General features: G+C 47.7%; 1 protein-coding gene across 2 annotated transcripts in view; it reads right to left on the bottom strand.

Moving 5' to 3' along the window:
* mettl14 (methyltransferase 14, N6-adenosine-methyltransferase non-catalytic subunit) overlaps positions 1-25,830 on the bottom strand; it is a 117,043-nt gene that overhangs the window by 29,532 nt on the left and 61,681 nt on the right. For both annotated transcript variants that reach the window (XM_072496179.1, XM_072496180.1), the window contains 2 exons: positions 4,445-4,532; positions 1,960-2,050 (listed from right to left, as the gene is read on the bottom strand). In XM_072496179.1, coding sequence (XP_072352280.1) covers positions 1,960-2,050; positions 4,445-4,532 — 179 coding nt within the window. The remainder of the gene's footprint in view (positions 1-1,959; positions 2,051-4,444; positions 4,533-25,830) is intronic.

The raw sequence follows: 25,830 nt of genomic DNA, 5'->3' as shown, positions 1-25,830 counted from the left end.
GTGGAGCAGGTGTTGTTGTTTATCATTACTGATTGTGGTCTATGGGTCAGAAAGTCAAGGATCTAGTTGCAGAGTGAGGACCCAAGTCCTAGGTTTTGGAGCTTTGATATGAGCTTGGCTGGGATCATTTTGTTGAAGGCGGAGCTGTAGTCAATGAATAGGAGTCTGAGGTAGGAGTCCTTGTTGTCAAGATGCGCCAGGAATGAGTGTACGGCCAGGGAGATGGCATTCTAGGAGTATGGAGTTGATGTATCTCATGACCAATCTCTCGAAGTTACGATCAATGTCAAGGCCACTGGACGATAGCCGTTGAGGCACGTTGCCTGGTTCTTCTTTGGCACTGGTTTGATGGTGGTCTTCTTGACGCAGGTGGGGACCTTGGAACGGAATAGGAAGAGGTTGAAGATGTCCACAAACACATCTGCCAGTTAGTCCGCGCAGGATCTGAGCGTGACCAGGGACCCCATCAGGACCCGTCGCCTTCCGTGAGTTCACTTTCAAGAAGGCCGATCTGACTTCGGAAGCTCTGACGGTGGATAAGGGTGTGTGCGGGGCTACTGGGCAATTGACAGCGGTTTGTGGGTATCCTGCTAGAACCGAGCATAGAATGCATTGAGTTCATCGGGGAGGGGTGCGCTGTTTCCGGCTGTTCTGCTCGACTTTGCTTTGTAGCCGGTTATGTTGCTTTGCCACAACCGACGAGAGACCGTGATGTTCGTCTGTGACTCTAGCTTGGTCTGTTACTGTCTCTTGGCATCCCTGATGACTTTGCAGAGGTCGTACCTGGATTTCTTGTATAGGTCAGGGTCACCTGACTTGAACGCCGTCAGATCTGGCATTCACAAGGGAGTCAATCTCCCGATTAAGCCAGGGTTTCTGGTTGGGGAATGTACATACTACTTTCTTTGGTACGCAGTCTTCTACACATTTGCCGATAAAGTCTGTGACGGTGGTGACATACTCATTTAGGTTGGTCGCCGAGTTCTTAAATATGGACCAGTCCACTGACTCCAAGCAGTCATGTAGGAGCTCTTCTGTTGTCTCGGACCAGCACTGCATGACTTTCTTAACTGGATTCTCCCGCTTAAGTTTCTACTTGTATGCTGGGAAAAGTTTCTGCTTGTATGCCTGTTAAACCTGTCTGCCTGCTCTGGTGATGTAACAAATCCCACTGTGCTATCCCAGAAAGAGCAAGGGTCCCAGGCAACATTCAGCTTTCAACCAGAAACAGATTAACTGATCTTATTGTTGATCATGGGATCTTGCAGTACACAGCTAGATTGCCATAAATGTCTACAGAACAAGAGCGTGTATTTAAAAAACAATTGTTTGCAAAACACTTTGTGACATCCTGGGAATATCAAAGGAGCTTTATAAATGCAAATTCTTTTTAATAACCCAAAACACAAACCGAAGTAACAAATATAGTCAAAAAATAGTAGTCTGAAGGAAGAAAGTACTTCACATGCAAGATCTGCCTAACCCCCAAGATACTTCAACTTTGTTTATGCTCGAGTTGCAAAATGAAACCACGTGGATTTCTCATCATATAACCGTTAAATCTAGAGGGCACAAAAAGTGGGAGGGGATCAAGTAAAAAATAATTTATATTTCAAAAACCTACGCCACACCAACAGCCCAGTAATTTCTTTTAAGCGCATTGATTATTTAAAATTTTCTGTGCAGCTGCACATGTGTGTCAGGACTTCGAGGTTGCTGAGCAGTTGCCATACCTGGCTCTGATACCAGATAGGATGCTTTCTATGGTGCATCTGTAAACGTTTGTAGGAGCCAATGTGGATGGCAACAGCTTAGATGCAATATTTTCCAATAAAAATGCTTGCATTTAAGTCTAAATTGGTAACGCTTCACATAGTACTTCATATTTAATAAATATTTTTTTCAGCATCTGCATTTTTGTTCTGCATCAGTTTTACCAGAATACAAGAAAGCACTCACATGGGGGGAGTGTTAGTTTGGGAAATTAGGTCGTCCTTCAGTCTGATCAGCTCACGGAGTTTAGGGTACTCTTCAAATCTGTCAGCCAGGCCTGATTTAAAAAAAAAGAAATCAAACTTAAATTTTGAAAGTAGATCAGGTTAAAATTTGTGCCAATCAATTGCGGTTGTTGATGTCCTTAAAATCTAGAAAATGCACATCTCAAATATAATTTAATATAAAGTGAATTTCTTACAGTGAAAGGTCATCGGTTGAAATGTGCTTTTCCAGTAGAGTCAGCAAAAACTAAATGCCGACGGGCTTCTTAACATAGAACCCCTACGGTGCAGAAGGAGGCCTTCGGTACATCGAGTCTGCACCTACTCTGAAAGAGCACCATACCTAAGCCCACTCTGCTATCCCTCTAACCCCACCGAACCTGCACATCTTTGGACACTAAGGGGCAATTTAGCATGGCCAATCCACGAAGAAACCGGAGCATCCGGAGGAAATCAACGCAGTCACAGGGAAAAAGTACAAACTCCACACAGTCACCCATGGCCTGAATTGAACCTGGGCCCCTGGCGCTGTGAGGTAGCACTGTGCCACCCTCTTGGCTCACTCCTGTTCCTAACAGTGATCTTACATCAAATGTGTTTTCCAGTTGGTGTTATCCAATTATCGAACATGCCTTAAAAAAAGGTCCTATATTTCACAGGGATCATATTTTGAGGAATTGGAGTGCTCAGCTCAGGATGTTCTGTCCGTATGAATGGAAGATCACAGCCGAGCATTTATGCTGAACTCCCTGCTGTTGTTACTATCTGCTTAGAACATTAAATTGTTGAATCACCTTTATATATAATTTTAGATCATCCTAGTACCTGCACTGCAACATCAACTTACCCAAATCCAAATTTAGTGATGAGATAAATGCCATTTTCAAAAATAGCAGACTTTAGTTGGAAAATCTAGTTCATCACAGCTGGGAATCCCAAACTATATGGCTCCTTAAACTGTTGCATCAAATATTTAATCCAAGATTTTTATCAGAATTGTCTGCTGATTACAACATGTTTGCATTTTTCATTTGGGTCTCCAGAGCATTCAAAGTTTGTGCTTTCTGACACATACCTCAAAACTATCTGTTTATTGCAAATCAGAACTGTATACTGCAGACTAATTTTGAAATAACTTAACATTTTACAAAAATCGTATTGTACAATTTCACAAAGAGGAAAATCTGTATAATCCAGGTGGAACACAGTTTAGGTTCACTAAAGTATTCCATCAAATATAATTCCTGAATAATTTTCTAATTGCAGACTATAAGGATATTCTTTCCCAGCAACATGGTGGCATAATTTATATTCATAGAATGTCTGCAGTTTTCCATAATCAACATTAACCACAAGAACATGTTGCGCCGGATTTTCACTGCCCAGGTGGGTACCCAGACTAGGCAGACCCACCTTGGTTTAATGGGCTCCATTAATCTCTGCTCGGGGAGGCAGCGGTAGGATTGAGTGCAGCACACTGACTCTGGAAGCAGATCCTAGGCGGCCATGGGGTCGAGTGAGTGACAAAGCTGGCTGTTTCCTGGGACCTGGTCCAGTAGTTTTGGATGTTGTTTGGCCTTCCAGCTTCTAACAATCTAATGCAGCACTCACTCCTATGCACTCGATAAGTGAGAGAAAACTCCCGTTCAGGAGACTCATTCAAAACTTTTAAATCTCAAGTGATTAATCTCTCATGAAAAAAGACTTCCATTAAGACCCTACATCAAAGTCAGCTAATCCTTTATTAGCCTCTTTAAACTGTCAAACTGTGAACTCAGATCGCTCTGCCGACTAAACAATCATAATTACGTATAATATCCTTTGGAGAAATGTCAAAGAACTCTATTTAAACTGCATGGCCAGATGATGTTTCTTTCTAACCTACACCACATAGCCTGTCAATCAAAACAACCCAGCTGAGGATTTTCTTAAACTCTCATTGACAGGCTCAGCCTTTTTAAATGTTTAAAAGATCAGGGAATTAACAATGTTTCAGTTCATCACGCTTAAGACTTTATCCGCCCTTCACCAGCTTCTGCACGGTAGCACAGCGCCAGGGTCCCAGGTTCGGTTCCTGGCTTGGGTCACTGTCTGTGTCGAGTCTGCACGTTTTCTCCGTATCAGCGTGGGTTTCTTCCGGGTGCTCTGGTTTCTCCCACAAATCCCAAATGACATGCTTGTTAGGTGAATTGGACATTCTGAATTCTCTCAATGTGTACCCGAACAGGCGCCAGAGTGTGGCGACTAGGGGCTTTTCACAGTACCTTCATAGCAGTGTTAATCCAAGCCTACTTGTGACAATAAAGATTATTACGTCTATTGCATAAATTGTAGAATTTCAATCTACAATTATTAAAGGTCTGCAGAATGTTCCTGGCTCTGCAAAAATCTGGCCTATTATTTTCACTTGCAACCAGACAAACACTATTATTATTGCTTTAACTTACCAACATCGCGAATAAAGTTTTGGGGCCGATGTCCTGTGTCCACAAAATGTTGGCAATAGTCATTATGTGGGTTGAGGCTTTGTGTACCCTGGTAGAGAAATGAATGGATTAAGTAAATTACACAAAAGGATAAAGCAGGATAAAAATAAAACTGCATGGATGCTTTTTTGGGCTAGCTGAACAAAAACCTTACAGTAAATTAACAAATTTTAGTGTTATGGGTTTAAGAGATCAAGGCTAAATTTGGAAATACTACAAGCGTTTTGTAGAAGTATGAGAATATGAACAGGGTATTCAGGTCAAAACTCAATATTTTATTCTCAAGCCCATAATATTCCAGTTTACTTTTGGTTTTAAAAACTCAGCATAAAAATACTGTAGATTGCATTCTGTACTCGTACATAGTAGACTCATGCATAGTGGTCTGTCTAGTTCTATTTATTCAAAATACACAATCAGAGATAGTGTGGCTGCTGATTACTGATCTGAATGATGCGATTTTCAAGTAAATACATGCATCTTTAATATTTCTTCCAACTGCCTCTTAAAAAAGAAAATACTAGCAATTAGAAATTGTCATGAAATATCTCGTAAGAATTACTAGTGTAAAAACTACAGATCGATCATATGTAAAAATTATTCAAATCAAACAGACAGGTCTGCTAAACAGATAAACAAAATGTCCAACTAAACACCTTCAGTGCCATGTTTTTTAAAAATTTGTTCATGGGATGTGGGCGTCACTGGTCAGGCCAGCATTTATTGCCCATCCCCTTGAACTGGATGGATTGCTAGGCCATTTCAGAGGGCATTTAACAGTCAACCACATTGTTGTGGTTCTGGAGTCACATGTAAGCCAGACCAGATATGGATGGCAGATTTCCTTCCCATAGGACATAAATATACCTTAACACCTCAGCAAATGCTAATTAAAGATAGACAAATCTTCAATTAAACCATTGCAGCATAGACTCCATGAATAAATCAGATTTTGAAACCCAGTCTTCCACCAACCTCACTCCCCCACCCAGTGCCCCCACTGCTCTCCCAATCATAGAATAGCAGCACTTATCATTTGAATGGATACTTAGGGTCCATTGTTTATTAATGGCTGTGAAATTACAAGAACATTTGCTACATAGCAAGTAACATTCTGTGGAAGAGAACACAGCTGCCAATACTTTAATGTCATTGTTTGCATTTGAAGGAGAAAGAAAATTAAATAACTTTGTATTCAGCAGAACTTTGCACACCTCCAGAAGAATGTTCCCAATCAACAAGTTACTTTTGCTATTTTGCAGGCAGTCAACTTGCACACAGAAAGGTCTCACCAATAACAATAAGATGAAATAATGTGTTTTTAATGATGTTGCCTGAGTGATGCCGCTGCGAAAAGAACCTACAGTTCATCAGCTGTGGAATCTCTTACAACCATCGGCACACAAAGAATCTTGCCTTGGTTTAGAATCTCATTTAAAAGATTCAGAAGTGTTTCACCCTGAAGTGCCAGCCTTGATAATTGGCTCAAATCCCTGGAGTGAGTTAAATGGCTGATTTGATGAATTAGGATTGAGAATGCTACCACTGGTCCAAGGCTGAAACTATTAAGCTGTAAAAACTATAACTGTTCAAAGGTTGGGGACTTCCAGTGCAGCATGTAGCGGAGTGGCCACACGTGGAGGAGCCCCCACCAGGGATCATGATTTTTTTCCGTTTTTAACTGGGAAAGCGCCCAAATCTTTATAATTTGTTTAAGCCCATCCACAGCAAGGGGATGCATAATAGGTGTCAAACCAGACACCAAAAGAAGAAACAAACAACCCGGAAGTGCTGAAGGTTTTAGTTTAGACAGGCATCATGATAGGCGCAGGCTTGGAGGGCCGAAGGGCGTGAAAATCCCCTAGTACGTTCTTTGTTCAGAATTGGAGACCTCAAGTGCATCGAAGGAAAACAAAATGGCGGTGGAGGCGATCACAGTGCTAGCAGCCCACCCCCCTAACCGTAGATATTTTGGCGGTTGAGTTACAGATGTTGCGGCGAGCGATTTCAGGGATCAGGAGAAGGCGACTAAGGCGGCGATTTGCTCGATTCGACGGGCCCTGGCAATGGTAGTCAATCAGTAGGAGTTGCAGGAGGTAGGGGCTACTCTGTCGAGGCAGAGCGACCAAACTGCTTGCTTGGAAATGGGAATAGTGAAGATGGTGACCGATAAGAAAGGTCTGAGGGCAAGGACAGACAACCTCGAAAATCGGTCGAGAAGACAGACTTTGAGGATGTATGGATCGCTGGGGGGGTTGGAGGACCCAAACCTGACAAAATTCATGGTGCAGGTGCTCTGAAGATTTGGGAGAGGGGGGTAATGGTGGCCCATCCTGAGCTGTATCGTTCCCATAGGTCACTGAGACAGAAGCCACATGCTGCGGAGCCACTTTGGGCATTTGTGGTCCGGTTTCAGGAAATGAAATTTTTTTAAGATGGGCAAAAGATGGGAAGGTTACAGGTTTGGCATAATCTACCCTGCACATCTTTGGGTGACATTTGAGAATGAACTTCATTTTCAGACTCAAGAGGAAGCTGAGGCATTCATCCAAAGGATGAAATAGTGTTGAAATAATTGTAATAACTTTATTGTATCCGAATTGAAGGAAACTTGTTTGGAAAAGGGGGGGATACTTGTTTTTTTTGGGGGGGGGGGTTCTATTTGTCAGTTCTTTGTCATTAATGGTTGAAGAGGTACAAGTAGCTGTTTGTCTGTTTGTTGCTTTACATTAAGTTCACGGTTTTTGCTATTCTCACTTGGATTTACAAATCAGATTTGGGCGAAAGGGGCTGGTTTGGTACTTTGGAATTTTAAGGCTATTGAAGACACTGTGCTACTCCATTAGCTACATTAATTAGTTAGTTAACGGAAGTGAGGAGATGGGTGTTATCTGTAGCTTATATGAGGGGGTTCATTTAGATTTACGTTTAGTGGTTATATTAATGGGATGGTTGAGGTGGGGCAAGGGAGAGGGAGGTGTTTGGGGTTTCGTCTATAGTTTATCTGGTTGTTTGGGTGTGGTATTGGTGGGTGGCAGGAGTGGGGCGGGGGTGGTGGGGGAGGGGGGCTTTAGTTCTCTCATGGCGATAAGGGACTTTTCTCTGCCGATTTGTGCTGGGGGCCATCTTGGGTGGGTCTGGCGTCAATCATTCCTGAAGGGTTGATAAACTATTAATAATCTTTATTACTGTCACAAGTAGGCTTACATTAACACTGCACTGAAGTCACTGTGAAAATCCCCTAGTCGCCATACACCAGCACCTGTTCAGGTACACAGAGGGAGAATTCAGAATGTCCAAATTACCTAACAGTATGTCTTTCAGCACTTTGTGGTAGGAAACCGAAGCATCCAGAAGAAACCCACTCAGACATGGGGAGAACGTGCAGACTCTGCACAGACAGTGACCCATGCAGGAATCGAACCCGGGTCCCTGGCGCTGTGTGTGAAGCAACAGTGCTAACCACTGTGCTACCGTGTTGCCCACCTCACGGGATGGGAATGACTGACCCCAGTGGGGGAGCAGGTGGATGTCCCTCCATTCGGCTGGTCACATGGAATGTGAGGGGTTTGAGTGGCCCGGTTACGGGATCCCAGGTGTTTACACACCGTAAGACTTTGAAGGCTGATGTGGTGCTGTTGCAGGATACCATTGACAAGTTGGAGACCAGAAAAAGTTAGGAATGGGGTTGGGTGGGGCAGTTGTTTCATTCAGGGTTCGGTGGCAGGGCTCGGGGGACTGGGATCCTGATCAACAGGGTAGGCTTCTCAGCGAGGAAGATTTTGATGGACCCAAATAGGAGGTATGTCATGGCCAGTGGGCTGTTAGCAGATGCACCAGTGGTGCTGGTCAATGTATACGCCCCAAACTGGGACGACACAACTATTATTGATAGATTGCAGTCATTGATTCTGGATTTGGATTCACATCAGCTGCTCATGGGTGGGGACTTAACTTGCACTTTGGGCCCCCAACTGGATAAATTTTGAGACCTTCTGGGATGGCAAATTGTTCACTTTCATGAGGCAGATGGGCGGAGCTGACTCTTGGAAATTTTTGAACTCCGGGGGTGAAAGGTTTCTCGTCTTCTCTCAGGTCCACCAGGTCTATTCTACGATTGACTTTTTTGTAGTCAGTAGGTCCTTGCTGCCAGGGGTGGTGGAGTCGGGATATTCAGCAATGATGATCTCTGATCATGCCCTGCATTATGTAGACATGATGGTTGGCTTGGTCCCACTCATGCCCCTTTGGAGTTTTGATACTTGGCTGTTGGCGGATAAAATGTTTTGCGAGAGGATCTCCTGTCATCGAGGAATATTTGAGCTTTAATAAGATTGACGAGATCTCCCCTTCTACACCATGAGGGACACTGAAGGTGGTCGTTAGAGGGGAGATTATCACTTTTAAGGCGCACAAGGACCTTAGTTGAAGGGTCAGTTACGAGGGGACACACGTTCAAGTGAGAGGCAGGGGGTTTGGGGGGGATTGGAGGAAAACATTTTTTATCCAGAGGGCGTTGACGGTCTGGAATGCATTGCCTAGGAGGGTGGTAGAGACGGGTTGCCTCACATCCTTTAAAAGTACCTAGATGTGCAGTGGTTAGCATGCCGTCTCATGGCGCCGAGTCCCAGGTTAGATCCCAGCTCTGGGTCACTGTCCGTGTGGAGTTTGCACATTCTTCCCGTGTTTGCGTGGGTTTTGCCCCCACAACCCAAAGATGTGCAGGGTAGGTGGATTAGCCACACTAAATTGCCCCTTAATTGGAAAAGAAAAAGTACCTGGATGAGCACTTGGCACATCATAACATTCAATGCTATGGGCCAAGTGCTGGAAAATGGGATTAGGTAGACAGGTCAGGTATCTTTCCCGCGTCGGTGCAGACTTGATGGGCCGAACAGCCTCTTGTGCGCTATATTATTCCGTGAGTCTGTGACTGGCAATCCACAGATGTGAACCAATAACCAGGAGCCATGACAATTTGAGAATTTAAACTGAGTTAAATGTGCAATACAAAACCAGTGGCATTCATGTGACCATGAATCTACTAGTTTCATAAAAACACATATGGTTCAGCATTTAGGTAATCTCTGATCACTTACATGTTTCAGTCCTCACCTTCCACCACCCAAACCCATCTCCTCCTCGTATTCAGAGAAACTACCCAACTATACTTAAGGGCAGCACGGTAGCATTGTGGATAGCACAATTGCTTCACAGCTCCAGGGTCCCAGGTTCGATTCCGGCTTGGGTCACTGTCTGTGCGGAGTCTGCACATCCTCCCAGTGTGTGCGTGGGTTTCCTCCGGGTGCTCCGGTTTCCTCCCACAGTCCAAAGATGTGCAGGTTAGGTGGATTGGCCATGATAAATTGCCCTTAGTGTCCAAAATTGTCCTTAGTGTTGGGTGGGGTTGCTGGGTTATGGGGATAGGGTGGTGCTGTTGACCTTGGGCAGGGTGCTCTTTCCAAGAGCCGGTGCAGACTCGATGGGCAAAATGGCACTGTAAATTCTATGAAATTCTATGAAATATTTCTGACTGCACTTTTAAAATTCCAATTGTCTTGCCTTTGACCCTCATCAGGGCATACGAAATCAAAACAGGAGTAGAGTAGAAAGCCCATTGAGCCTCCTCTGCAATTCAACATCATGGATGATCTTTGCATTCAACTTCTCTCCCTTCAATTCCCGAGACATCAAAAATCTGTCTATTTCAGGCATAAATATATTCAACACTGGAACATCCACAGCCTTCCAGGGTAGAAGGAATTCACAACGCTTTGAGTGAAATGTGTTCTCATCTGTGTCCGAAATGATCAGCCCCTTCTCCTGAGACTGTGCCCACATGTTCTAGATTCCACGGTGAGGGAAACAGCTGTGTCAACCCCGTCAAATCCTTTCAGAAATTTGTATGTTTCAATGAAATTGCACCTTATTCTTCTAAACCCCAGAGAATATAGATCCGATTTCCTGAGCCTCTCAAAGGGCATCCCTCTCATCCCAATGAGCAATCAAGTGAACCTTTGTTGCAATGCAGGGTTTCCCAAACTTTGAGCTGCAGAACCCTGAGTGGCTTACCAACAGAATCAGGGAAACCCAAGCAGTCTCATAATTTTGGCACCCCTTATTTTGCCGCGAACACAGAAATTAAATGTAAACAATTTTTTTCTAGCCATATCTATGCATATATTAATCTGGTAATAATTAAAAAGTTCTGATTAAAAATGTACATGTCGCGACATGTAGGTGAAGGTCACACGTTAGGTGGCTCGCACTAGAGTTCTTGGTTTTTGGCTCCTAGAATTTGGGGAACTTTGTGGGTAAACCTATCTCAATAGAGCGATGGGCACCACAGGGTGTTGAAATCCCAAAGAAAGAATATTGGGAGAACGGGAGCAAGTGCTAGTCCGCCGACAAAGTAGACGACGTTGCGGAGTATGGTTGGAGGAAAGATGGCAGGAACTAGCTCCCCGTATGGTGCTGCGCCCATTACAGTGGATACGCTGGCCAAGGTGCTGGTGGTGGAGTTTGAGCAGCAATTTGCCAAACATTTTGAGTGGTAAGGGAAGGAGATGGACACTCTTATCAGTGGAAGAGTCGCTAGCCCCGATAAAGTAGGCTCTTGGAAAGATGGGTACGGTGCAGGAATTTTGCTACCTGAGGCAGGTGGTTTGGGTGTGGATGGTTTGAGTGTAATTCCTTTGTTTTGGATGCGGGAGGTGGGATTCTAGTGGGGGCCACCGCACTAGCAAACTGGAGTTGGCTAGTGAACGGGAACAAAGTGTGGCGAGGGATAAGACCGGGGACCATCTTGAGTGGTTTTAGGAATCAGGTGTTGGGGGGGGGGGGAGAAGAAATCAGATTATCGTTCGCAGTGGATATGACTGACATATAGAGGTGGGGGGGGGGACTGAGAGGTCCCCAGATCGGTTGGATCACTGGCTTTGAAAGCAGATCAAGGCAGGCCAGCAGCACGGTTCGACTCCCGTATCAGCCTCCCCGAACAGGCGCCGGAATGTAGCGACTAGGGGCTTTTCACAGTAACTTCATTTGAAGCCTACTTGTGACAATAAGCGATTTTCATTTCATTTTTCATTTCATAACGTGGAATGTGCGGGGATTGGAAGGGTGGATTAAACGGGCGGACGTTTTCACCCACTTGAAGTGCTTGAGGGCCAATGCTGTGCTGTTGCAGGAGACACATTTGTGATGAAAGACCAGATAAGGCTTCGAAAGGGCTAAGTTAGTCAGGTGTTTCACTCGGGCTTTGATAGTAAGGTGGAGAGGTAGGGATACTGATTGACAAGAGTGTGGTTTCAGATGGAGGTGGTGGTGATAGTTGCACATACTTTGGAGGCAAGATCAGTGGTGTTGGTTAGCCCCCAATTGAGATGGTGCAGGTTTCAAGAAAAATATGTCAGTGTCCATCCCCGATATCATAGATTCTGTGATATCGGGGATAGCTGCTAACATCTTCATCCCCGATGTGGACACGCATCAGTTGATTCTGGGGTGCAGGGGGGACTTGAATATGATCCTGATTACAAGAGTGGATTGGTCTAAGCCAAGGTCTTTGGCCCCGTCAGCAGGTGCAAAGGTGTTGGCGGTGTTTATGAAAGAGATGGGGGAAGTAGACCCATGGAAGTTTTTAAAACCAGGGTGGGCAGAGAGTACTCTTTCTTTTTTCCGGTACATATGTACACTCAGATCAATTTTTTCATCATGGGGAGGTCCTTGTTGGCAGGGGTAAGGAGGGCAGTGTGGGGCATGATTTCTGATCATGCCCCACACCTGGTGAATGTGGTATTGAGAGGGTATCAGCACGTTGGCCAGTGTTTGGATGTGGGGTTGCTAGCGCATTTGAAGTTCTGCGTGAAGATGGCAAGGGTGATAGAAGGGCATGTAGAATTCAATAAAAAGCGGGAGGTCTCGTCGGTGCTGTGAGAGGCTTTGAAAGCGGTGGCGAAAGGTGGGATAATCATGCATAAAGTGCTGGTTGAGAAGGAGGCAAGAGAGGAACGCCAGAGGCTGGTTAAATATTGGAGGTTGATGGGAAGTATTCAAAAGATCCCACCCCAGAGCTTTTGGCCAGCAGGAAGGTACTGCAGACACAGTTCAATCTGTTGTCCACAGGCAAAACAGTCCGCTAGCTGAGGCAGGCAAAAGGAGCAATGTACGAATATGAGGAGAAAGCCAACCAGTTGGCTGGCCAGTTTAGGTGGCAGGCGGCCTCCCGGGAGATTGTTCAGATATGGGAGGCAAGTGGGGGTTGGTGTCCGCTCTGGAGAAGGCAAATAGGGTATTTGAGGAGTTGTATCCAAAGCTGTACAGGTCGGAGCTACAGGGGGAACGACTCCGATATGGTGGAATTTTTGGAAGGATTGGAGTGCCCTATGGTGGAGGAGGAGGATAGGGAGGAGCTGGAGGAGTCACTGGGGATTGAGGAGATTTGGACAACTATGGGAAAATGCGGCAGGCAAGGCACCAGATGGGTTCCCTGTGGAATATTATTAGAAGTTTGCAGACCGGCTGGTTCTGCTGTTGGTGGAGATGTTTGAGGATGCGGTGGCAAAGGGGGACAATGAGGCGGGTTCCATTTCGCTTCTAATGAAGAAAGAAATGAAATGAATTGAAAATCACTTGTTGTCACAAGTAGGCTTCAAATGAAGTTACTGTGAAAAGCCCCTAGTCGCCACATTCCAGCACCTGTTCAAGAAGGCTGGTACGGAAACTGAACCGTGCTGCTGGCCTGCCTCGGTCTGCTTTCAAAGCCAGCGATTTAGCCCTGTGCTAAAGCAGCCCCTTAGCCCCCGAACTATGTCCGGAGGCAGAGACTTGTCACTTTTATACAGAAGCTCCGAGGGGAGGAGCCACAGGCGGAGCCAGCCTGGACAAGCCCAGGCATGTACAACACAGCATAGTGAATATAATACAATAAAGCAGCCAGATAAAGAGCCGGTGGAGTGCAGGTCATACTGGCCGATATCTCTACTAAATGTGGATGCTGAGATTCTTGCTAAGGTGCTGGCGTTCAGATTAGAGCAGTGCTTTCCAAGGTGGTTGGAAAGGACCAGACAGGGTTTGGAAAGGGCAAACAGTTGCCCTCGAATGTGTGGCGTTTGCTGAACGTAGTGCTCTCCCTGTGGGAAGTGGGGAGCAGGAGGTTGTGCCGCTGGTGCAGAGAAGGCCCTTGATATGGTGGAGTGGGGGTACCTATTTGTGGTGTTGGAACGGTTTGGGATTGAGCCCAAGTTTGTGTCGTGGGTTAATGTCGCCAGAATGTGGCGACTAGGGGCTTTTCACAGTAACTTCATTTGAAGCCTACTTGTGACAATAAGCGATTTTCATTTCATTTCATTTCCAGTTATATAGGGGAATGAGGCAGGGGATGCCCATGTCCCTTCTCCAGTTTGGGGTGGCAATACAGCATTTGGCCATTGCGTTCATGCAGTCAGATACGTGGAGCGGGATAGTGAGAGCATAGGGTTTTCCTATGTGCTGATGACCTTTTGTACATCTCGGGCCCGGTCCCCATGGTGGGGAACATAATGGGGCTGTTGACTCGATTTGGAGCTATCCCGGAATACAAACTGAACTTGAAGAAGAGCCAGTGCTTTTCGGTTTCTCTGCCAAGGAAGGGGCCGGATTTACGGGCATTGCTGGTCAGTATGGCGAACTTCAACTTTAGGTATCTGGGGGTACAGGTGGCTCGGGATTGGATCTGGCTCTGTAAATTGAACTTTACGAGCCTGATGGGTAGGGTCAAGGTGGATTTACAGAGGTGGGATGGCCTCTCTCTGTCGTTGGCCGGCCGGGTTCAATCAATAAAGCTGAATATTTTTACCACAGTTTCTATTTTTATTCCAATGCCTGCCGGTGTTTTTGCTGAACTTTTTTGTTCAGCGGGTGGAGCGGTTGATTACGTTAATTAGCTGGGCGGGCAAGGTGGCCAGAATTCGGAAAATGGTGCTTCAGAGGGGTTGGTAGTCGGGTGGTTTGGCTCTGCCGAATTTGATTTATTCCTACTGGGCGACGAACGCAGTGTAGGTGCTGGGCTGGCACAGGGGCAAAGAGGAAATTTGGGTTAAGGTGAAGGCGGCCACATGTAAAGGGTCAGGGTTGAAGGCGCTGGTGACACCATCACTCGGGCAATCTGGTGGTGGTAGTAACTTTGAAAATGTGGAGGCAATTCCAGCAGCATTTTAGGTTAGGGGTGGTGTTATTCACATTCACACCACACGTTCACGTCCCTCACTCACATTCACACCACACGCTCACGTCCCTCACTCACATTCACACCACACGCACCACCCCACAAGTTATAGCCTGTCACTTGAAAATGTGTAATTTATCTCTACTCTCTACCTCTTGTCTGTTAATTAATCCTTTATCTATGCTGATATATTAACCTTTTGCATGACAGCTGAACAAATGTCTTTTGGAAATCCAAATATAGTACATCAACTTATTTCCCTTCATCCACCATTTAAAAAAAATAAATTTACAGTAGCCAATTATTTTTCTTTTCCAATTAAGGAGCAATTTAGCGTGGCCAATCCACCTAACCAGCACATCTTTGGGTTGTGGAGGTGAAAGCCACGCAGACATGGGGATAATGTGCAAACTCCACATGGACAGTGACCCAGGGCCGGGATTCGAACCTGGGTCCTCAGCGCTGCAGTCCCAGTGCCAACCACTGCACCACATGCCATCCCCCCCTTCATCTACCATAACAGGTACATCCTCAAACACTAATAAATGATTGCCCTTTTGTAAAAACATGTTAACTTTGTCAGATCATACTATGATTTGCTCAGTGTTGCTAAGACCTTTTTAACAAGGTTCCAGCACTTGTCTGACGACTGATGACAGATAAACTGGTCTGTGGTTCCCAGTTTTTTCTCTGTTTTCTTGAATAGCATAGTTACATTTGCTAATCTAGAGAAATTTGAAAATCTTAAACACGGTCTCCATTATCTCTGCGGTTGTCTCTTTTGGGATCTGACAACGTAGGCCATGAGGTCCTGGGGTTTATTCAGATTTAAGCTTAAGTTTCTCCAGTTTTTGTTTCTGCTGATATTAATTACCTTAATTTTCTCACTCTCATCAGCTCTGAAGTTATCCTCTTTTCCTGATATGTAACTTCTCTCTTCTACTGAGAAGGCAGACACAAAATATTTATTCGACATCTCTGCCATTTCTTCATTGACCATAATGATGTATTCTGTCTCTAAGAGACCAACATTTACTCTGTTGTTATTCTCCTTTTTATGCTTGTAAACACCCTTCCAATCAGTTTTTGTATTCCTGCTATGTTTGACTTCCACATTCCATACTTTCTCTTTTCAGTAACTTTTTGGTGGCCCTTTGATGTTTTCGAAAACACTCCTAATTCACAGACCTACTATATTGTTTCCAACATTCTTTTAATCTAAAACTATCAGTAACCTCCTTAAGTAAGCCATGAATGGGTCTTTCTTGCTGAAGTTTTGTTTTCTAATTAAATGTATTTTGGTTGAATTTTGGTCAATGATATAGTAAAACCGAATGAATATACCCACAGCTGAAATACCTCCGGTTAACCGTGGAGTTAACTACTATTAATTCTGATTTTTCACCTGCTGCAATCAGTAAAGCCTCCTTGCTGCTTTTCCAGTTACTATTCAGGCTTATAGAATACCGAATGAAAATTAGCTTTGTGGTATTCCAATCATGAAAATCTTGACTACCAAACATAATTCATCATCCTTATGGAGGAAAAACACCCAAGCAGTGCTTCTAACGATTTCACACATCCCCCAGGTGACCCTGAAATAATGTGTGTTTATCTTCATAAATAGCCCCACAACCCTGGACATTGCCTCGGAGAAGGCTGCCCAGAACCCAACAAGCTTGGGGCAAGCCCAAAACATGTGGGTGTGGTTGGCCGGGCCCCTCTGGCACTGCTCATATTTGTCCTCCCCCTCCGGGAAGAACCTGCTCATTCGGGTTCTGGTCAGGTGTGCTCTGTGCACCACTTTGAGCCACATTAGGCTTAGCTTTGCGCAGGAGGAGGTGGAGTTGTCCCTGCTCAGTGCTTCGCTCCAGAGTCCCCATCCTACCTCTGTCCCCAGTTGGTCCTCCCATTTTTGTCAAGTCTCGTCCAGTGGAGTCCGGGCTATGTCCGTATATTTTCCCACATAGCCCCCCCCTTCTCGTTGCTTGTGCCTATCAGGTCCTCTACTAGTGTGGTTTCTGGGGCCCCGGGGTACCCTACCATCTCTTTGCGGAGGAAGTGTTTTATTTGGAGGTGTCTCATTTCCAGTCCTTTTGCTAGCCTCCACTTCCTCGTCAGTTCTAGAAAGGATTTGTGAAGCTTCAAGGCTCCAATAAGCACAGCAGTCAAAATCACATATTTTCAAATAATTCTATTGAGTAGCCATGCGGGGGGAAAAAAAAATGTTGAAAGCCTGAAAATATTGTTCAGTTGACATGCCCACTAAATGTGTTAAAGATAGACTCTGACAACCAAATTGTCAATGGACAACAACAAAAACATTATTATTCAAAAGGAAATTCAAGTTTAACGATCGCAAATTAGCTCTTCACCTATTGAGGCCCTGGAGGAAACATCATTCATAGTTTTACAGATGAACATCTGGAACCTCACTGAAACAAAATCACTGGTGCGGACATGATAAACCAATAGCCCTTGGTGTAGCTAAGAAGCTGCCTTCCATTACAAATATCAGCAATTGAATTGCAGTAATTGAAAACAGCCGATGACTTCCTCAGTGCTTCGGGAGACACTTGAGTACCTCTGGGGAGGTACCGCTTGCATTTGCAGGTATTTAACCATCAGAATTAATGCTTCCTGTCACATTGCACTGTTATCAATGTACACTGGGATGTGGCCAGTATTGCTTCCTTTAATTAATGTCAATGTTTGCATTGGCTGCATTGGTAAAGAACAAAGAACAAAGAAAATTACAGGCCCTTCGGCCCGCCCAGTCTGCGCCGATCCAGATCCTTTATCTAAACCTGTCTTCTATTTTCAAAGGATCTACTTCCCTCTGTTCCCCGCCCGTTCATATATCTGTCTAGATGCATCTTAAATGATGCTATCGTGCCGGCCTCTTCCACCTCCGCTGGCAAAGTGTTCCAGGCACCCACCACCCTCTGCGTAATAAACTTTTCACGCACATCTCCCTTAAACTTTCCCCCTCTCACCTTGAAATCGTGATTTACACCCCCACTCTTGGAAAAAGCTTGTTGCTATCCACCCGTCCATACCTCTCATAATTTTTGTAGACCTCAATCAGGTCCCCCCTTAACCTCCGTCTTTCCAACGAAAACAATCCTAACTTACTCAACCTTTCTTCATAGCTAGCACCCTCCATACCAGGCAACAGCCTGGTGACCCTCTCTAAAGCATCCACATCCTTCTGGTAATGTGGCAACCAGAACTGCACGCAGTATTCCAAATGTGGCCTAACCAAAGTCCTATGCAACTGTAACATGACCTGCCGACTCTTGTACTCAATACCCCATCCGAAGAAGGAAGGCATGCTGTATGCCTTCTTCACCACTCGACCTGCATTGCCACCTTCAGGGTACAATGGACCTGAACTACCAGATCTCTCTGTACATCAATTTTCCCCAGGACTCTTCCATTGACCGTATAGTCCGCTCTTGAATTAGATCTTCCAAAATGCATCACCTTGCATTTGCCTGGATTGAACTCCATCTGCCATTTCTCTGCCCAACTCTCCAATCTATCTATATTTTGCTGTATTCTGACAGTCCTCCTCGATGTCTGCAACTCCACCAATCTTAGTACCATCTGCAAACTTGCTAATCAGACCACCTATACCTTCGTCCAGGTCATTTATGTATATCACAAACAACAGTGGTCCGGGCACGGATCCCTGTGGAACACCACTAGTCACCTTTCTCCACTTTGAGACACTCCCTTCCGCCACTACTCTCTGTCTCCTGTTGCCCAGCCAGTTCTTTATCTATCTAGCTAGTACACCCTGAACCCCATATGACTTCACCTTTTCCATCAACCTGCCATGGGAAACTTTATCAAACGCCTTACTGAAGTCCATGTATATGACATCTACAGCCCTACCCTCATCAATTAACTTTGTCACTTCCTCAAAGAATTCTATTAGGTTTGTAAGGCATGACCTTCCCTGCACAAAACCATGCTGCCTATCACTGATCAGTCTATTTTCTTCCAATTGTGAATAGATCCAATCCCTCAGTATCTTCTCCAACAGTTTGCCTACCACTGATGTCAAGCTCACAGGTCTATAATTCACTGGATTATCCCTGCTACCCTTCTTAAACAAAGGGACAACATTAGCAATTCTCCAGTCCTCCGGGACCTCACCCGTGCTCAAGGATGCTGCAAAGATATCTGTTAAGGCCCCAGCTATTTCGTCCCTCGCTTCCCTCAGTAACCTGGGATAGATCCCATCCAGAACTGGGGACTTGTCCACCTTAATGCCTTTTAGAATACCCAAAGCTTCCCCCTTCCTTATGCCGACTTGACCTAGAGTATTTAAACATCCATCCCTAGCCTCAACATCCGTTATGTCCCTCTCCTTGGTGAATACCGATGCAAAGTACTCATTAAGAATCTCACCCATTTCCTCTGACTCCACGCATAAATTCCCTCTTTTGTCTTTGAGTGGGCCAATCCTTTCCCTAGTTACCCTCTTGCTCCTTATATCCGAATAAAAGGCTTTGGGATTTTCCTTCACCCTGTTAGCCAAAGATATTTCATGGCCCTATTGCTCGTTTTAGCCTTAGTTTAATTGTTCTTGTTCTGTCACCTTTGCTCGAGTCGCCAGGTATCTTTCTGATACCGCCACGTGGTTCAAGTCCGAGTAATGATCAATAATCCAACACACCGCTTAGTAAGAGTTAATTCAATACACATTTATTATATACAGTAATCAATACTTATACATTAATTCTACTTCTAAGCTACTTCCTACAACTAACAGGCCAATACTTAACTTTGGAAATGGCCCGCCAGGTCAGGGAAACAAATGGCCTTTCGTATGGGTTCTGAGCCTGCGGGATTCAAAGCTGGTACAGGTCGAGAGTCAGGAGTGTCTATCTCGTAGCGAGCGTTGGAGTAAGACTTACTGTTTCTTGCGGCTGTTGTAGAGGGTCAGCAGAAGGGTCTCGAAGGGTGCGGAGAGGATGGAGAGAGCGATTTGACCTTGGACTCTATTCTTATAGTCCCCAGGGGCTTCCCGCCTTTCGGGGCGGACCCTGTACCTGGTTCCAAGTGATTGGACTTGGTCCCAATCACTTGGTTCGATATTCTCCAATGCTGGAGCGATTCCTTGATCGATGGGCGGTTTCGGGGTGGTCATTCACCTCTCTTGTGTAAGCTCCTGCTGGCACCGAAAAGTCTGGGTTGGCTTTGTGTTTCTAATTTGTAGCATATTGTTCCCGGGGATTGCTACTTACTATGCAGATGGCTGGTGTGTTGTTGTGTTGATGGCTGCAGGTATCGATTCTGTCTGGCCTCCCCAGAGGCGAATACAGTTTTGCCTGCAGCTGCCTGTTTGAGTCTTGTTGGCTGATTTTCCCATCAGCATCTTCCGTTCGCCATTTTAAATCTGGATTTGGCCATTCTAATCGGGAGTTAGCCATTTTAATCGGCTACAACCCCTTTTAGCCCTCTTTATTGCGTGTTTGAGATTTGTCCTACTTTCCCGATATTCCTCCAAAGCTTCATCAGTTTTAAGTAGCCTAGATCTTATGCATGCTTCCTTTTTCATCTTAGCTAGTCTCAGAATTCCACCCGTCATCCATGGTTCCCTAATCTTGCCATTTCTATCCTTCATTTTCACAGGGACATGTCTGTCCTGCACCTCTCATCAACCTTTCCTTGAAAAACTCCCACATTTCAAATGTGGATTTACCCTTAACAGCTGCTCCCAATCCAAATTCAGGGGCAGCACGGTAGCATTGTGGATAGCACAATTGCTTCACAGCTCCAGGGTCCCAGGTTCGATTCCGGCTTGGGTCACTGTCTGTGCGGAGTCTGCACATCCTCCCCGTGTGTGCGTGGGTTTCCTCCGGGTGCTCCGGTTTCCTCCCACAGCCCAAAGATGTGCAGGTTAGGTGGATTGGCCATGATAAATTGCCCTTAGTGTCCAAAATTGCCCTTAGTGTTGGGTGGGGTTGCTGGGTTATGGGGATAGGGTGGAGGTGTTGACCTTGGGTAGGGTGCTCTTTCCAAGAGCCGGTGCGGACTCGATGGGCCGAATGGCCTCCTTCTGCACTGTAAATTCTATGATATGAAAAATTCCCTAGCTCCTGCCCAAATTTGTTATACTTGGCCTTTCCCCAATTTAGCACTCTTCCTTTAGGACCACTCTCGTCTTTATCCATGAGTATTCTAAAACTTAGGATAGTAGTAACATCACAGTATCAGGTGGAGATCCAAGTGTTCAGTTTGCGTGCTCCGTAACAAAATAAACTGCCGAACTAGAATCTCAAGATCCAGTAGTAATATGCGATGTTGTATGCTAAGCTGATTCTCATGTTTTCAGCTGTTGTTACAGAATATTACAACTTTTAAAGAAATGCCATAACTTCATAATTTCAACAAATCCACATTCCATTAAGAAATAAAACCTCCACAGGAAAAGAGAACTATCCATGGCTGAAACTAAAGAGGTTAAGAATCGAATCAGGGACGTCCGGTTGCGGCTATGCGGAGCTAAGTCGCACATTCGGCAGCTCCCGCAAAAAACTGACTTTTACGCTCTTTTCAGGGCCCCCAACAGCATTTTTTCGACGTTTCCCGCTGTGGGAGGGAGAGTACAATAGTTCCCCGACAGTATATGGCTTTTACCAGGAGCGGGACGACTAAAAAAAGTGGTGGTGGACCCGAAGAAGGTGTGAGGGAAGAACAAAATGGCGGTGGGCGGGGACCAGGCAGCGTGGATTCAGTGGGCGCAGGAGCAACAGGAGGTTATCCAGCGCTGCTTTAGGGAGATTAAAGCGGACCTGCTTGAGCCGATGAAGGCTTCTATCGATAAGCTGCTGGAGACACAGACGGCCCAGGGGGTGGCGATCCGCGGGGCCCAACAAAAGATCTCCGACAACGAGGACGAGATTTTAGGCCTGGCGGTAAAAGTGGAGGCGCACGAGGGGCTCCACAAGAAATGGCAGGCCCGTTTCGAGGAGATGGAGAATCGGTCGAGGCGGAAGTACTTGCGGATTCTGGGCCTACCGAAGGGGCTGAAGAGGCCGGACGTGGGGGCCTATGTGGTCACCATGTTGAACTCGCTGATGGGAGCGGGGTCCTTCCAGGGGCCCCTGGAGCTGGAAGGGGCCCATAGAGTGCTGGCGAGGAGGCCCAAGGTTAACGAGCCTCCGCGGGCGGTGCTGGTGCGGTTTCATCGGTTCGCTGATCAGGAGTGTGTGCTCAGGTGGGCCAAGAAAGAAAGGAGCAGCAGGTGGGAGAACGCGGAGGTTCGAATTTCCCAGGACTGGAGTGCAGAGGTGGCGAAGAGGAGGGCCGGGTACAATCGAGCGAAGGCGGTGCTGCACAGGAAGGGAGTGAAGTTTGGCATGCTGCAGCCGGCGCGACTGTGGGTCACCTGCAAGGACCAGCACCATTATCTTGAGTCTCGGGACGAGGCGTGGACCTTTGTTCAGGCCGAGAAGTTGGACACAGATTGAGGGTCGGGATGGGCGTTTGGGGATTACGGTTGATATGTTACTTTTTGAGGGGGGTCCTTTACTCTTGGTTTTTTCTTGTTTTATTTTTCTTTCTGGTTGGGGGAGGGTGGTTAGGGCGGGTTGGGCACTGTTTTGGTTGGGTTGGTCGGGGGGGGCTCTTGGAGGGGGGTAAGCAAATGGAACAGGGGTGGATGGCCGGCAGTGTGATTCGGCCCCGCGGGGGAGGGGGAGGCCCGAGTCGGGGGTGAGTGGACTGGGCCTGTAAAAGGAGCTGCGTCAGAGGTGGCGGGGCCGGGTAGGTAGTAAGCGTGGGCTTTTTCCCGCGCTGAAGACTGGAGGGGGCGGGGCGGGAAACGAGGGTTGTTTCCCGTGCTTGGGATGGAAGGGGGAGGTGGCGAGCCTGCGGATGGGGAATGGAAGAGGAGGGTGCGTCACACAATGGGAGGAGTCGAAGGAGAGGCAGAGTGGCCGGGGTCAGCAGACTTGCGGAAGTGCAATGAGGGGAGTAAAGCAGCTAGGAGGGGTCCTAGCCGTGGGGAGGGGGAGGGTGTAGAGCTGGGGGAGGAGAGGGACCAGCGCCCGTTGTGGCGTTTGGAGGTGGGGCTGTTGGCGGACGAGGAGGTGAGTGAGCGGGTCCGAGGAAGCATAGAGAGGTACCTGGAGGCCAATGAGAACGGGGAGGTCTGAGTGGGGATGGAATGGGAGGCGCTGAAGGTGGTGGTTAGGGGAGAGCTGATCTCCATTAGGGCCCACAAGGAGAGGAGGGAGCAGAGGGAGAGGGATGGGCCCAGTGGGGGAGATGGTGAGGATAGACAGGAGGTATGTGGAGGTGCCTGAGGAAGGACTGTTGAGGAAGAGGCGCAGCCTCCAGGCCGAATTCGAACTGGTGACCACCAGGAAGGCAGAGGTGAAGTGTAGGAAGGCCCAGGGGGCGATTTATGAGTATGGGGAAAAGGTAAGCCGGATGCTGGCACATCAGCTCCGGAAGCGGGACGCAGCTAGGGAGATTGGGGGAGTTAAGGACAGGGGAGGGAGTGTGGTGCGGAGTGGGGTTGGCATCAATGGGGTCTTCAGGGACTTTTATGAGGAATTGTATCGGTCCCAGCCCCCACTGGAGGAGGGAGGGATGGGCCGCTTTCTGGACCAATTGAGGTTTTCGAAGGTGGAGGAGGGACTGGTGGCAGGATTGGGGGCCCCAATTGGGCTGGAGGAGCTGACCAAAGGGAGCATGCAGGCGGGGAAGGCACCGGGGCCGGACGGTTTCCCGGTCGAATTTTATAAAAAATATATGGACCTGTTGGGCCCGTTGCTAGTTAGGACCTTTAATGAGGCAAGGGAGGGGGGGGCATTGCCCCCGACGATGTCCTGGGCACTGATCTCCTTGATCCTGAAGCGGGACAAGCATCCCCTGCAGTGTGGATCTTATAGGCCGATTTTGCTGCTAAACATAGATGCCAAGGTGCTGGCGAAGGTCTTAGCCACGAGGATTGAGGATTGTGTGCCACAGGTCATTCACGAAGACCAGACGGGGTTCGTGAAGGGGAGGCAGTTGAACGCGAATGTGCGGAGGCTTCTGAACGTTATCATGATGCCGGCGAGGGAGGGGGAGGCAGAGATAGTGGTGGCGATGGACGCTGAGAAAGCCTTCGATAGGGTAGAGTGGGGGTACCTGTGGGAGGTGAAGAGGTTTGGGTTTGGGGAGAGGTTTGTCAGGTGGGTCAGGTTGTTGTATGAGGTCCCGATGGCGAGTGTGGCCACGAACAGGAGGAGGTCTGAGTACTTTTGGTTGCACCGAGGGACGAGGCAGGGGTGGCCCCTGTCCCTCCTGCTCTTCGCGCTGGCGATTGAACCCCTGGCTATGGCACTGAGGGAGTCGAGGAACTGGAGGGGGTTGGTGCGGGGTGGGGCGGAGCATAGGGTGTCGCTCTATGCGGACGACTTGCTGCTATATGTGGCGGACCCGGTGGGGGGAATGCCGGAGGTAATGAGGTTCCTCAGGGAATTCGGGGATTTCTCGGGGTACAAGCTCAACATGGGGAAGAGCGAGGTGTTTGTGGTTCACCCAGGGGACCAGGAGAGGGGGATTGGCAAGCTCCCACTAAAAAGGGCAGAGAGGAGCTTCAGGTATTTGGGGATCCAGGTGGCCAGGAGCTGGGTGGCCCTGCATAGGCTTAATTTCACAAGGCTGGTGGAGCAAATGGAGGAGGAGTTCAAGAGGTGGGACGTGTTGCCGCTGTCCTTGGCGGGTAGAGTGCAGTCAGTCAAAATGACGGTGCTCCCAAGTTTTTTTTTGCTGTTCCAGTGCCTCCCCGTGTTTATCCCGAAGGCCTTTTTTAGGCAGGTCAACAGAAGCATAATGGGGTTTGTGTGGGCGCGAGGGACTCGGAGGGTGAGAAAGGTGTTCCTGGAGCGGAGTAGATAGTGGGGGACTGGCGCTGCCCAACCTCTGTGGGTACTACTGGGCCGCCAATGCGACGATGGTGCGCAAGTGGGTGATGGAGGGGGAGGGGGCTGCATGGAAGAGGCTGGAGACGGCGTCCTGTGTGGATACAAGTCTGGGGGCGCTGGCAACGGCGCCGCTGCTGCACCCTCCAGGGCGGTATACCACGAGCCCGGTAGTGGCGTCAGCCCTCACAATCTGGGGGCAGTGGAGGCGGCACAGGGGGGAAGTTGGGGCCTCGGGGTGGACCCCAATACAGGGGAACCACCGGTTCGTCCCAGGGAGGACAGATGGAGGGTTTTCGGGGTGGCACAGGGCAGGGATACGAAGGTTGGGAGACCCGTTTGTGGACGGGAAGTTCGCAAGCCTGGGTGAGGTGGAGGAGAAGTATGGGCTCCCCCCCGGGGAACACCTTCAGGTACTTACAGGTAAGGGCGTTTGCCAGGCGGCAGGTGGCGGAATTCCCGCAGCTGTTGCCACGCACTGTACAGGGCAGGGTGTTCTCGGGGGGGGGGGGAGTGGGGAAGATCTTGGAAACATACCAGGTGATGCAGGAGGAGGAGGAGGATGCCTCGGTGGTGGAGGTGAAAGGTAAGTGGGAGGAGGAGTTGGGAGAGGAGATCGAGGAAGGGACATGGGCAGATGCCCTAGGGAGGGTGAACTCTTCATCTTCGTGCGCGAGGCTCAGCCTCATACAGTTTAAGGTGCTGCATAGGGCACACATGACTGGGACAAGGATGAGCCGTTTTTTTGGGGGTGAGGACAGGTGTGTTAGGTGCTCAGGGAGCCCAGCAAACCACACCCACATGTTCTGGGCATGCTCAGCGCTGGAGGAATTTTGGAAGGGCGTAGCGAGGACGGTGTAGAGGGTGGTAGGATCCAGGGTCAAACCAGGCTGGGGGCTCGCAATATTTGGGGTGGCAGAGGAGCCCGGCGTGCAGGAGGCGAAAGCGGCCGGTATTCTGGCCTTTGCGTCCCTGGTAGCCCGGCGGAGGATTCTTCTTCAGTTTAAGGACGCGAGACCCCCAAGCATGGAATCCTGGATCAACGATATAGCGGGGTTTATTAAGTTGGAGAGGGTGAAATTCGCCTTGAGAGGGTCGGCACAAGGGTTCTTTAGGTGGTGGCAACCGTTCTTAGACTTCCTGGCAAAACGGTAGACATTGGTCAATGGCAGCAGCAACTCGGGGGGGGGGGGGGGGAGGGGGGGGGA

The sequence above is a fragment of the Scyliorhinus torazame genome, chromosome 3, assembly GCF_047496885.1.
Source record: "Scyliorhinus torazame isolate Kashiwa2021f chromosome 3, sScyTor2.1, whole genome shotgun sequence".
In the NCBI taxonomy this organism is placed as follows: domain Eukaryota; kingdom Metazoa; phylum Chordata; class Chondrichthyes; order Carcharhiniformes; family Scyliorhinidae; genus Scyliorhinus; species Scyliorhinus torazame.
This window is presented reverse-complemented; position numbering and strand designations above follow the sequence as displayed.